General features: G+C 42.6%; 1 protein-coding gene across 5 annotated transcripts in view; it reads left to right on the top strand.

The window, feature by feature from the left end:
- Positions 1-14,842, top strand: part of DNM3 (dynamin 3) — a 952,228-nt gene that overhangs the window by 292,211 nt on the left and 645,175 nt on the right. For 4 of the 5 annotated variants that reach the window (XM_063939984.1, XM_063939983.1, XM_063939985.1 and 1 more), the window contains exons 11-13: positions 1,077-1,163; positions 5,028-5,098; positions 6,778-6,826. In XM_063939984.1, coding sequence (XP_063796054.1) covers positions 1,077-1,163; positions 5,028-5,098; positions 6,778-6,826 — 207 coding nt within the window. Of the gene's footprint in view, positions 1-1,076; positions 1,164-5,027; positions 5,099-6,777; positions 6,827-12,065; positions 12,098-14,842 lie in introns of all 5 variants that reach the window. The other variant, XM_063939986.1, reaches the window with a different exon arrangement.

The raw sequence follows: 14,842 nt of genomic DNA, 5'->3' as shown, positions 1-14,842 counted from the left end.
TAATCGATGCTTTTGCACTTTAGGAGTAGCTCCCGGCCAGCGCAGCTTTAGCGTACTGGCTGGGAGCTACTCGTCGCTCCCCAGCTAACAGCAGCTGCTTTGGCCGGGCCGTGCCCACGAAACGGCGGCCAAACCCCACCGTTCCGCGCCCCCCTTCTCGCCCAGCGACCGCCTCTGCCTGTCAATCAGGCAGAGGCGATCGTAGCTCAGCGACGGCCTTCGGCCGTCTGGCATGCGCCGGTGCATGCACAGTTCTGACCCGATCGCTGCGCTGCGATAAACTGCAGCGTGTGATCGGGTCAGAATGAGCCCCTATATGTCTTAGTAAAGCTTAACTAATAGTGCATTTTTTTTTATATATATTTATATACCGTGTTTTTAATAAAATACCTTTGTTAAACTTTTACATTGAATACATTGAATTTACATTGAATATACTTTTGAATTTCTTATAACTTATTGTTAGTGGACAGATATACTATATCGACACCAATGGTCGCTAAACACCCCCTCTTTATTAATATCTGTTTAAAATACTTGTTATTAAAAGCTTGCAAAGTATTATAAGATTGTGATTAAAGATGAAATCGTATCAATAAAGTGATATCGTGACAGTACAAATAAAGTTTATTTCTTTATATGTACTCACACAATATACTTTATTGACACAATTTCATCTTTAATCACAATCTTATAATACTTCTCAAGCTTTTAATAACAAGTATTTTAAACGGATATTAATAAAAGTTACATTTTAAAAATTCTGTTGGGAGACCTACTGGATTAATACAATAATACATTTATTTGTAAATGTGCACAATCAGTTTTATGAGTGCCCCAAATTGGAAAACTTTTCTTCTTTTTTCCAAGACATGTATTAAATACACCTAAGCCCACCTTTGCACATTAACGGGGCTTGTATGCAGTCTATATAAAATTTTAAATGAATAAAGTCAATCTTTGCATTATTTCTCAACCATGTGCTGAAATAAGCATTTACAAAATCTTTGTTTGCTTTTACCTACACAGTACCTGTAAGGTGTCATCCAAATCAGTATTTTATATTGTTATTTTAGCTTTCTGATTATCCAAGACTTCGTGATGAGACAGAAAGTATAGTAACTTTATTCATTCGTGAAAGAGAGGAGAAAACCAAAGAACAGGTACAGTATGTTTAAAAATACAAATACCTGAAGCATGATTCTTGTAATCAGTGTGAACTATACTTACCTACTTTTGAAAAGGCATTTCAGGGAGATTGTGAAAGCAACGTTTATGAGCGCGGTGTTAAAGTGGCTCAGTAGTGCTCCGTCTAAGCATTGTTGCAGTTGTTGCTTAGTAAGATCCGCGTGTTGACAAAAAACGTGTTACTTTTCAGGGTTTGTTCATGTCTTGTCTTCTACTCACATGTGGTTCCATATTAAGTGTCCATGAGAGACCTTATTTGAAAATGCATGTAGCCATAGGGATCATTGTGACCAAGGAGAAACAAATAACTGCTTTAACAGCGCCTCTAGATTAACCACATATAAATGAATAAAGTTACCCTGGTACTATGCGCTGCCGTACTAAACACTGTGTGTGTTTAAATGATTGAAATAGAAATTAAAGTAGAAACGGCTGCGCAAAGTAACACGGAAAATTATGATAACAGAGAGCCGACGTGTATAAAAAGGGGTTTATTAAACAAAGAAAATAAAAACATGTATACACAAAATGATTAGTAAAACTTAGGGGGTAATTCCAAGTTGATCGCAGCAGGAATTTAGTTAGCAATTGGGCAAAACCATGTGCACTGCAGGGGAGGCAGATTTAACATGTGCAGAGAGAGTTAGATTTGGGTGGGTTATTTTATTTCTGTGCGGGGTAAATACTGGCTGCTTTATTTTTACACTGCAAATTAGATTGCAGATTGAACACACCCCACCCAAATCTAACTCTCTCTGCACATGTTAAATCTGCCTCCCCTGCAGTGCACATGGTTTTGCCCAATTGCTAACTAAATTCCTGCTGCGATCAACTTGGAATTACCCCTTCAGTTAGATACCGTGAGATAATGATATTGCTTTGCACCCTGATGGTATAAAGCAGGGGTGGGGAACCTTTTTTCTACCGAGGGCCATTTGAATATTTATAAAATCCTTCGGGGGCCATACAAGTCTGCCCCCACGCGCGCCAAAAAAATGGGTGTGGCCAGTTAAAATAGGACGTGATACACACTTGCCCCAAATAGTGCAGTGCCAGATCCACAATTGCCCCCACAGTGCCAGGTATACAAATGCCCCTCACAGTGCCAGGTATACAGATGCCCCCACAGTGCCAGGTATACAAATGCCCCCACAGTGCCAGGCATACAAATGCCCCTCACAGTGCCAGGCATAAAAATGCCCCTCACAGTGCCAGGTATACAAATGCCCCCACAGTGCCAGGTATACAAATGCCCCCCACAGTGCCAGGTATACAGATGCCCCCACAGTTCCAGGTATACAAATGCCCCCACAGTGCCAGGTATACAAATGCCCCCACAGTGCCAGGTATACAAATGCCCCCACAGTGCCAGGTATACAAATGCCCCTCACAGTGCCAGGTATACAGATGCCCCCACAGTGCCAGGTATACAAATGCCCCTCACAGTGTCAGGTATACAGATGTCCCCACAGGGCCAGGTATACAGATGCCCCCACAGTGCCAGGTATACAAATGCCCCTCACAGTGCCAGGTATACAGATGCCCCTCACAGTACCAGGTATACAGATGTCCCCACAGTGCCAGGTATACAGATGCCCCCACAGTGCCAGGTATACAAATGCCCCTCAGTGCCAGGTATACAGATGTCCCCACAGTGCCAGGTATACAAATGCCCCTCACAGTGCCAGGTATACAAATGCCCCTCACAGTGCCAGGTATACAGATGTCCCCACAGTGCCAGGTATACAGATGCCCCCACAGTGCCAGGTATACAAATGCCCCTCACAGTGCCAGGTATACAGATGTCCCCACAGTGCCAGGTATACAAATGCCCCTCACAGTGCCAGGTATACAGATGCCCCCACAGTGCCAGGTATACAGATGGCCCCACAGTGCCAGGTAACGATGTCCCCACAGTGCCAGGTATACAGATGTCCCCACAGTGCCAGGTATACAGATGCCCCCACAGTGCCAGGTATACAGATGACCCCCACAGTGCCAGGTATACAGATGACCCCCCCTGTCTCCCCCCCCCCCCTGTCCCGCTTAGCGCTCCTTTCGGCGGGTACACGGAGGAGAACGCGGCTATGTTGGGTGGCGGAGTGTAAGACTTGAAACTAGCCGCCGGTTCGAGAGCCAATCAGAGCTCGCGGACTGGCAGCCGCGGCTCCTGATTGGCTGCCGGTCCGCGAGCTCTGATTGGCTCACGAACACGCTGCCGCCGGACTGTGCGGCGGCGTGTCTCACTGAGAGGAGCGGGTGGGCCGGACCAAAGGGCTTCGCGGGCCATATGCCGGAGGTTCCCCACCCCTGGTATAAAGGCAAGACTTATCTACCAATAATAGTGACTGAGTAGCAGCAGGAGACCATATAGCACTGATTGTACTCTGAATAGGGATAGTGAATAATGGATAAGTATGAGTCCACAATCAAATTGAATGGGTACAGTTCAGTTTGCCACTAATTAGCAGTATAGAAATGTTGCAGTTCCGTGATACAATGTAATTGCAGTATTGGAGATAGGCTGAGTGTGTTATGCTGTTAAAATACCTCTCATGTGGGCTGGTACAACCGAGCGTCCTCGGTTGAAAGTCCTGCAGTGCCCACAGAGTGGCTGCTTGGTGAGAGGGATATATTCCGTTCAGTGATCGCGGGAGGCTGGATGTCACGTGTTGGTAAGAGGCAACTCTGCCAGAAGTACGGTGTCCGTGCAATGCCTCTCCAGGGTACGGTACTGCTGTGGCTTGTTCCCGTTCGGCAGTTGCGGGAGGCTAGTTGACCGCGTGCTGTGAGGAAGCGGCTTACGGCGGTCACAGTGCAGAGATGAATGGGGCTGCTCAGAGACTGTTAAGCGGGTGCAAAGTTCAGGGTATCGCCAGATAGCAGAGTCCTAACGCGTTTCGTCACGTGACCCGTGACTTTCTCAAAGGTGCATAGGGATCATTGTGCCTTATAACCAATGCAGGGAAATGGCACTGATTTGAATGTATATATATCTCTGATTCCCCCCCCCCAAGTATATAACAGCTACATAATTGGGGTAAAGTTGGCCATACAGCTAAAGATGAAAATCTGGTAATGGATGAGAGCAAATGACAATTGACCATTTGCTCCCAAAGACTGGAAAACACACAAAAATGGTCAATCATACAAATTTGGTTAAAGCCATATGATTTAACCAATTTGTCTGAACAACCTTTTTGGTTGTTTTCCAGCAGTTAGAAGCAGTTGGTCAGTTGTCGTTTGCTCCCATACATTACCAGATTTTCATACCAACAAGCCAGATTAGACAAAAAATCTTTAGGTGTATGGCCAGGTTAAGACGCAATCAGGGAGATTGCTAGGCTGTTCAGGGAGATTGCTGCTATTTCAGGGAGTTTCCCTGACATTCAGGGAAGGTTGGCAAGTATGGTGTGTACTCACACAGAATTACAGTGCTGTGTTGTACATAGGGGGTATTCAGTTAGCCCCAATAATCTCAAATAAGTGTAGGATATTGGGGTTAAAGGAATAGCCCCCAGTGAATTAACTAGCTGCAGTAATTTACTGCAGCCAATTAAATACCCCACATAGTATGAAGAAAACAAGCGCAGTGCTGGTTGTGATGTTTCACTTTAAATTGATTATTTTTTAAAAGCGAATCAGATAAATCGGTGAGGACCAGGGGAAAGGTTTCCTACACTGCACTGTAACTGCCTGTAAGCAGCTGTTGATAAGATCAAGACATCCCTTGGGTTCAGCAGACAGCATCCCATATGTGTGTCTAGTCATAATGTTCAAAATATATTTTGGAAAGTAACGTTTTTTTATTGGGGTTTTTTTTGGTTTTGTACTTGAAGGTGTTACTCATGATTGATATACAACTTTCTTATATCAACACCAATCATGAAGACTTCATTGGCTTTGCGAAGTAAGTTGCCTTCTGTTCCATGTTTGTCTTTTACCTATTTCTTATGTCTTGCGGCCTCTGCATGGGTCACGTAGCCGGTTGATGGTGTTGGAGTAGATCTGATACTGCGTCCTAGGGCGCACTTCAGATCAGTAATACAGCAGGAGGCCTTCTTATTTTATGCACTGGAGAAGAGCAGAGTGTGTCCCAGGCTATCCTGCGAGTTATAATCCAGCCCATTATTTTAGACTGCCCACACTCAGTGTCACCTGTCTCCTGCGCACCTCACATTCAGTGCTCTTCTGTATATATAGTACAGCTATTCATCCTCACACTCCATGCACAATAACTTTATCAAATCACCCAGCTTCCTACACATATGCTTCAACACAGCTCCTGGCACCCATCGCTGTCCAGGTACAAACAAATCCTCTTAGCCTATATAAAGGAAAAGAACCGGCAAAAGACGCAGCATGGGCCTGTTCAGATGTGGTTGGAGCTGTGTCTCATGTCGCAAAGTACCGAGTATCAGTACTTTGCACATGCACCAGACCCGTATTGCATCTGTGCAGTCCTGCGATGTTCGACACAGTACGGCATCAGACTGTCAGTGATTGACAGTCTGATGCACTTTGGGGCAAGGAGGGGCAGCTACAGCCTCCGGTTAACAAAACAGAGGCATGTTGCCGCCGTGGTAGGGATTAGACCAGGACCTCCATCGGAGATTTCCTGGCCCCTTTATTGCATTTGTGGCAGCAGGCTTGCGCGACCCCATAGGACTGCAGCAGGCCAATGGTGTCGCAGATGTTCCGATATTGCATCCTAGGATTTGGAGTTTCAGCAGCCAATCTGAGTAAGCCGAGGCTTACTCAGATGTCTAAGGGCTGCAGCCATCATGACCGATGGTCGTGATGGTGATCCCATGCGGTGTCATTGGACGCAGCACTCATATCAGTGCTGCATGCAGGAGGCGTCTTTTTGTCCTACAGAAACCTCCTGCTGCATTTGAATATTTGCGCATTGCCGCTGCATCCAAAGACGCAGCGATGCTCACTGTGTCCATCTCTGAGTCAGGCCCTTTGTGCAAGCATTGGTCATTGCCTGGTCTAATGATGTATGCCTCCCTCTGTTTGCTTGCTTAGGTACATCCCATTATTAACAGCTGCCGTGGAGTCAGTTACAGAAATATGCAAATTATATTCTCACCTGATGATTTATTTCTTTTAAGAACCTTACGGCAGCCCAGTATTGCCTTTCTTGTATGTATTACTATTTTTTCAGAAGCAGTTTGTCAAGTCACTTAAAACAAGGAGGGTAGGGCAGAGTAGTAAGCTGGCATCCAGGGGCGTGAACTTGTTTCCTGACGCCTCTGACAGAGGATTAAACCGTTAGTCAGGGCTGCCATGGATTTCTTCAGAGTAAATAAATGATCAGGTAAGAACATGATTTGCTCTTGTTCACATGCTCCTAGATCACAGCAAGGAAGTCTTTGCTTTTCCCACCACTCCCATTAGAAGACATAAAATTGTATACCCCTGCAGCAGGGGTGAACCGAGGTGCCTGCCTTGTAAAAAAAAATGACCCTCAGAGAATTCTGTATAGAAAGAAAAAGCCTTAAATGTAAATGTATAACTGAAAATGTATATACAGTAGATGATCGCCAAATGAGCATTAATGATACTGTATATGTCATTTGTTAGTGCACAGCAAAGATGCAGTCAGCAGAAGAAGAGTCCAGCAAGCAATCAGGTAAGAACAGCACGTATAACAATTTTCATATTACAGTAGTTCTTTCACTTTATAATCCTCAGCTTGTTAATGATAAATTCATGTTTATGGACACTTTCTTTTTCTTTAAATGCACTCAATAGACCCCAATTTTGGTCACACACAGTTTCTAGCAGAGTGTAGACACTCGGGGGTATATTTACTAAAGGTCAATTTTGGTCGATGTTGGGCTTCCAGGGTTAAAACACATTTACTAGCAGATTATTTTTTATATTCTTTTTTAAATGTTAGTAAATGTGTGTTTTACACTTTCCACTACAGTAGACCCCCAAGGACGATATATTATAGCCCATACACTACTTGAAGATAAGCCCTTTGTTTTCTGTTCAGTTTATGCACCTAACTTATATAGTAAATCCTTCTTTCAAACCCTTCTATCTAACTTAAGCCCGTATAGCTCAGACAATTTAGTTCTTACTGGAGACTTTAATTTAATTTCCTCTCCTTATTTAGACCGTTCCAATCCTCCCAATGCAGGTTTTCGCCTTCCTAAACTAGGTATCCCACTTCTTGCGTCTTCACTTCAATTAATTGATGTTTGGAGGGCTCTTCACCCGATTGATAAAGAATTTTCGTGCCACTCAGCGGCCCATAACACTTTTTCAAGAATAGATTATATACTGGTTGCCCAACATCTATTTCCTTCCATCTCCGTCTCCTCTCTTGAACCCATCTTGATTTCTGATCACGCCTTACTTTGGTTCTCCCTGATCATTCATCCCGCTCATCCTCCCCCTTGGAAATTTCCTTCACATCTAATCACTTTTAAAAACACTTTTGCGATTCTATGCTGGCAGCCTGGGATTCCTATACACTTATAAATGTGTCCCACTCAATATCAAACCCACCTCTTTTTTGGCAAACTGCAAAGGCGGTACTGCGAGGATATACTATGTCATTTTCCTCTGCATTAAAAAAAATATATGCTAAATCTTACTTGGAATTACAACAATCCTTATCTAATGCCTATCAGCAATTCAAATCCGACCCTACAATGGCCCATAAAACTACTTACTTAAACCTCAAACTCCAATTTAACGAATTTTTATCCTCTATGGGGGACAGATATAAATTTCACGTAGATTTCCGTTTCCACAAACATGGTAATAAAACCGGTAGACTATTAACAAATTTACTTAAAGGCTCCTCTTCTCCTATGATAATCTACCCTCTACAACAGAAAGATGGCTCATTAACATCGGACCCTTCCCAAATGACACATATTATGAAATCCTATTATGAAGCCCTTTACTCAAATCCCACACTCTCCGACATCTGTGCTGATCAAGAAGCACCACCGACACCACCTTCTCAGACCTGGTCTCTCCCCCAACTCCCTCAAATTCCCTCGGATTTTGTCACTTCTCTTTCGACCCCCATTACTATTGAAGAAATTAGACACACAATAAAACATCTGAAGTCGCACAAAGCCCCGGGGCCAGATGGATTCACCAATGAATTTTACAAATTAATGATTGATAAAATTGATACACACCTTTTGACGCTATTTAATTCAATACTGGACACTCATACTCTCCCTCAATATTACAATTCGGCAATTATAAAATGATTCCTTAAGCCAGGTCGTAATCCCTCTCTCCCTGGATCATATCGCCCAATATCTCTATTAAACACTGACTACAAAATTTTCACAAAAATTTTAGCAGATCGCCTTAAATGCTCCCTTCCTTTTATAATACACCATGATCAAACAGGATTCATTTGGGGTAGGCATTCTGTAACCAATGTTCGAAAACTCATATCAGCTATTCACCACTCCTCTATGAACACCTCTTCAGATGATAGAATTATCTTAGCCTTAGATGCAGAAAAGGCTTTCGACCTTATTACATGGCATCACCTATTCCAGACTCTACAACATTTTGGGTATCCACCTACATTTATATCCTTTCTTCAGACCCTTTACACTTCTCCCACCTCACAAGTCTATTGTAACAAGCATTTATCTGACCCTTTCCAATTATTTTGTGGGACCAGACAGGGTTGTCCCCTATCCCCCCTACTATTTGCCATAGCCATTGAACCCATTGCTATCCAAATCAGACATTCCCCAGACATCATAGGTATTCCCATAGGTGATATTACCCTAAAATTGGCCCTCTATGCCGATGATATGTTATTATTCCTATCTAATCCACAGACTTCGTTAATTCATTTATTCCACCTTCTTGAACGATTTGGCAGAACCTCAGGATTTAGAATCAACCCCTCTAAATCAGAAATGTTATCCTTATCTGCAAACAATGCAGTCTTTCGACCCCCTCCTGCTCTTCCCGACCTTCCCCCTAGTAAATCCAACATAAAATATCTAGGTATTTCTATTCCCTCAAAACTTATGGACCTGTATGCACTTAATTTTACTCCCATTCTCTCCAAAATATTCTCTCTATATGAATCATGGCTTAATCTTCCTTTATCTCTCCTCGGTCGTATAGCAGTGGTTAAAAGCATAATCTTCCCTAAAATACTTTACTTGCTCCAAATGCTCCCCATAGGTTTACACAAACGAGACCTTCAAAAATTTGATCGTCTTACCTCTATGTTTTTATGGCAAGCCAAAAAGCCCCGTATTGCATTGCCCAAATTACAGACGCATAGATCTAATGGGGGACTATCTTTACCAAATCTCCGTTTATACACCTTGGCTATCCACTTCAGATATATTTCAGACTGGCTTCTTTCTACTTCCTCGTATTCACATCAATCGCTAGATCTTAATCTATTTTCTCCTTATTCTCCAAGTGCTCTCTTACACTCTAAAAAACATCTCATCCCACCACACATACTGCAACATCCCCTCTTTTCTTGGACCTATAATGCCTGGTTGCAAATTAATAAAAAAACTTTCTCGAGACCCCTCCACTTCTCCATATGTTCCCCTATGGGGGAATCCCTCCTTCACCCCCTCCATGCATAATTCGCGATACCTCGTTTGGAAGGAAAAGGGATTGTCCTTAACTTCCCAAGTTTTTGATCCAGGTGGCTCTGTTAGGACTTTTGTCAAATTACAAGAACTTCACCACATTTCAAACAATTCCTTCTACATGTATCCTCAATCTAGACATTATGCTTGCTCTTTAAATCCAGAATCTCGTTTCTCTCTTTCCTCCGACCCTATATCCTCTCTCTTAAGCTTACTCAAAAGAGAACCGTACCATATCAGATACCTCTATAATCTGATACTCCCAAAATCAGACACATCAGCTTGGCGAACTCTAACCTTAACGTGGCAAACTGATATACCAGATTTCAATCCTTCCCAAATCCTCCACAAACACCATGACAAGGTTCTTACACGGCTAAAGTCCTCTTACCTCCAAGAAGTACATATAAAAACTTTGCATAGGGCGTATATTTCTCCCGCACAAAGACACCATTTCTTACAAGATACCTCGAGTTCATGTTTAAAATGCCATTACTCCCATGCAACTTTCTTTCACTGCTTTTGGGAATGCCAAAAAATTAAAAAATTCTGGAATAAGACAATATCATATATTAATCAAATGTTACACACCACCCTCTCTTTAGATTCATCCGCATGCTTATTTGCCAATTTCACACACTGGTCTACTACACATCGACTTACATCTTATTATCCCCTTCTGACTACTATTGTGACAGTAGCCAAAAAGATAATTCTCATCCATTGGACATCCGCTTCTTCTCCATCTATTGCTGAACTTAAAACCAAACTGCTCCAACTCTTATATTTTGACAGAAAAGACACCCTTATCGATATGACTACACATATGTCTAAATTTCATATGAAATGGCAACCCTTCATTGATTCTTTAGATACTCACACTCAAAGAACCATAACAAAAGTATTTGACAACTCAGATTGGCAAACACATCGCAGTGTCACCCTCTCATAATGCCTCCCACTAGTGCTAAATTTATGCCCACTCATCCAACTCATATCCGATGTTTTCTTGTTTGTTTTTTTTGTAGCAATTCCCATGGTAGCACACCTCTAATTCCTCATTATGAATCCACCCTCCCCCCCTCCTCCTCCTTCCCCTACCTTTAGGTTTAATATAGGTTATGTGGAATGACTGTTGCGATTCCATTTTGATTATCTTTGGATTAACTACTTATGTAATTATATACAAATTCTCTCTACTGGTTTCTTATGTACTATAACTTGTACTTGAATTCTAATATGTAAGATTATTTTGTAAACCACATGTACTTAGCATACTCAGTTTCCTTTTGGTGACATTTACATGTCTTATTATTTATATTTCCTGATAAGGTGTAACTAATTGTATATGAAACATCGATACTTGATTAATTGGTTACTTTACAGGATCATATAATACGTATTTCTTACATGGCTAAGATCCTTATTAACCAGTACATTCTAAGTAAGACAGTGCATACGCCTATATTGATCTCAGTTATACCTATTGCTAATCCTACAAATTAATCCGATTTTTGTTCTGTATACAACGGTTATTTTGTCGACATATATACTATTGTTGTATTTCTACAAATATTCTAAATAAAAAAATTGTGTTTTTAAAAAAAAAAAAATGTGTGTTTTAACCCTGGAAGCCCAACATCAATTAAGATCGATCTGAAATCAACCATAATCGACCTTTAGTAAATATACCCCTTGGTACATTTTTTTTTTACTGAGTCTCAGTCTTTGTGCTTGCCTATGATTTGGTTTGCAAAATAATAACTATCTATCTATCTATCTATCTATCTATCTATCTATCTATCTATCTATCTATCTATCTATCTATCTATCTATTTTGTGAAGAAATTGTAAGTCAAAGAATAGTGTTGCTTTGATAAAAGTACCTGTGAGTCCTGAAATATTGGCTGAAGATAGCTTTATACAAGACAAGTCTCTGAGTGCTGCCAATTTTTCCCTGTCTTATACTTTAGCTGTATTCCATATTTGATAAGTGGCAGGCAAGTGTTTGTATTTAACCTTTTTCTACCTTACTGCCTGTGTTTGATTTAGTAAAAATCCACTAAGCTTTATGTGTGTGTATCCTCACTATCTTCACACAGATAAGTGATGTCTTCTGTTCTTTTCTGAATAATGGAACCCATCAAAAATGGAATAAATTGCTTCCAAGGACACGCAGCCGTATTCTCCTTAACCTTTGTTTTTCTTCTTTTCTTATGTGTTTATTTAACTTATATTCTGGTTTTATTACTTTAGGATTTAAGCAAATTTTCTTCTACTTGCTCAAAGTAAGTAAATGTGCTTCTGTTAGAGACCCTTTTCCCCAGCTACAGTATATGCAGCAATCAAAGTGGAATAGTGCTATGTGATTGACATAATGGAATCCTCCTAATTAACAGCTTTTACTGCTGTCTTCATCACTCTTCTCCACTGGTTATTGCAGTTGTTACTGAGAAACTTAAATCCCTTTAATCTAAAAGTTTAATAGTGATGTCAAGTGAGTTGAACACGAACAAGGTTCAATGATGAGCAATATAAATGGTTGGTTAGCATAGAAAACCAACAAGTAGGAGCCTTTTATGAATCTGCTTTTATGCTGTTCATCAGAGGCAGAACTCTGGGAGGCAACGGAGACAGCTGCCGCCGGGCTCCTGCTTTGAAGGGGGCACCTCTCCTCCTGTTCCGTGTGTTCAGCAACATTGATCAATGAAGTTAATTGACAGCAGCCGGTATCTCTTCCGTAGCCGACTTCCCCACTAGTCACTGCACCTTACAAATCACACCCTCTTTATTATAGATACACTGGAAGCAGACACCTTACTGATGAAGCTATTTGCTCATATAAAGGAAACATGACAAATCTAACTATATAAAGTTATTTCTCTGACGATTACAAGTAACTTCATATAGTTAGAATTCTCATACTTCCCATGCAAGAGCAGATATCTCCATCAGTAAGGTGTATGCTTCCAGTGTAAAAGGTTGTGGGTTCTAATCCTGGATATGACACTAGCAAATTAATTGTCAGAGAAATAATCAGCATTGTGAGTGATTGAGCCGATCTATGTAGTGTGTGGTTGGACCCCTACATAGATCTGCCTAGTTGCAACGGTTTTGTAGTAGCTTCATATACTGTAGTTAGAATTAGAGATGAGTGGATCTCAAAACGGCATCTTATTGGCTCACGAATGATATATAGGGCAGGTACTAATATTTTTCTTGCCTCCGGGCAACTGGGACAAACTTACGCCACTGCTGTTCATCCTCAGCATCTGTAAACAAATAATCCTGGATCCTAGTTATGTATAATTGTGTAACTGAATGTTAACACATTGCCCCTATTTGCAGTGATTATAGATTTCTGGGTCTCTTTACCATGATCGTTTTTATAGCAATTTCTTATTGCAAAAAAACTTCTGGGTTATAGCTCTGTAGCCTTCTGTCGGGGTATGCATACAAACACATGAGCAGGGGAAGGTGAGAAAATCCATCCTGTCAGGTAGGGGTCAGAAAATCCCTCTCTGGCAGTGCTTTTCCTGTAGCTAACACTGTCTTCGGGTGGCATTAGCTGTCGGAAACAAAAGGCTTCACAAATTGCCTCAGATTGTAGTCCCCATTTAGAACAAAAGGCCTGCAGTCTTCTGTGGTTATTTTCATGAACAGTTATCGCCTGCATACGCTCAGCAGCAACAAAACTATAGATTGCCATAGTCATGCAGATTGCCGTACTCATGCGGATTTGCTGTAGTCATGTGGATTGCCGTACTCATGCAGAAACAGCTATTTGCGATGATAAATAGATGATTATGTCTTGAGTCCTGTTTGGAGAAAGAGCGCTATATAAATAAAATTATTATTATTATTATTATTATTATTATATGTTTTAATAAACCACTTCAGCTAGTGCTGGGCTTCCTAATCCCAGCTCACCATGGAGGAGACACTTAGGAGTCTAATCATGAAGCAGTGAAAAGAGTGAAGAAGTAAGCCTGTGGCAACCAATCAGCGGCTCCGTACAATTGTATAGTATGCAAATTATAAATGTTACTTCAGTGCTGATTGGTTGCCATGGGCAACTTCTCCACTGGCTCGCTTCTCCACACTTTTCACTGCTTCATGAATAGACCCCTTAGAGTAGGGGTGGGCAAAATACGGACCGCGGGCCGGATGCGGCCCGCGAACCGATCCTGCCTGGCCCGCTGCCTCCCACCTGCATGCAATGACAAGCGGCCCGACAGGGCCGCTTGCCATTGTCCCGGCCAGCTTCCAGCCCAGGTCACCAGCAGCGGCTGCGAGCTGATGCCTGCGGCAGCGCGGCTCTGTTGCCGCAGCCGGCACTATGTGATCTCTCCCCCTTCTCCGTCAGCGCAGCTCCTCCTCCCCCTGCTATTCTCACTCACCCAGCCAGCCAGGCGAAGCTCCGCCTCTGAGACAGGGGGAAGGACTGCTTTGCCGTGCGGAGAATGGTGGGCTCTCAGTAGCAGGGGTCTCTCGGGGCATGTGTCCTGGGCCCCCCTCCTTTAATGGGAAATCCCTGATTATCAGAAAGAAGAAAGGAGGAAGTAGTGTCCCTGCAGGGGGCGGGGCTATCCAGCACGGAGCACAGCCCTGATGCTCCTGCACTTTATTATGAATGGCAGGTAGGATGATGGGCTTCCAAAGAAGTCAAAGTTTTCATGCAGTGACAGTCTTTCATTTAAGGTATGAGGGACCATAAATTATATTATGTCTGTGTAACTCTAAATGATAATGTGCCTGTAACTCTGTGTATGTGTCTGTATATGTATATGTCTCTGTGTAACTCTATATGTGTCTATAGCTCTGTATATGGGTTCACTACGGCTGGCCGGCGGTCGGGCTCCCGGCGCCCAGCATACCGGCGCCGGGAGCCCGACCGCCGGCTGACCGACAGTGTGGCGAGCGCAAATGAGCCCCTTGCGGGCTCGCTGCGCTCGCCACGCTACGGGCACGGTGGCGCGCTACGCGCGCCACACTATTTTATTCTCCCTCTATGGGGGTCGTGGACCCCCACG

The sequence above is a fragment of the Pseudophryne corroboree genome, chromosome 9 (genome assembly GCF_028390025.1).
Source record: "Pseudophryne corroboree isolate aPseCor3 chromosome 9, aPseCor3.hap2, whole genome shotgun sequence".
NCBI lineage: Eukaryota > Metazoa > Chordata > Amphibia > Anura > Myobatrachidae > Pseudophryne > Pseudophryne corroboree.
Note: the sequence above shows the minus strand (reverse complement) of the source record. Positions and strands in the feature narration are given on the sequence as shown.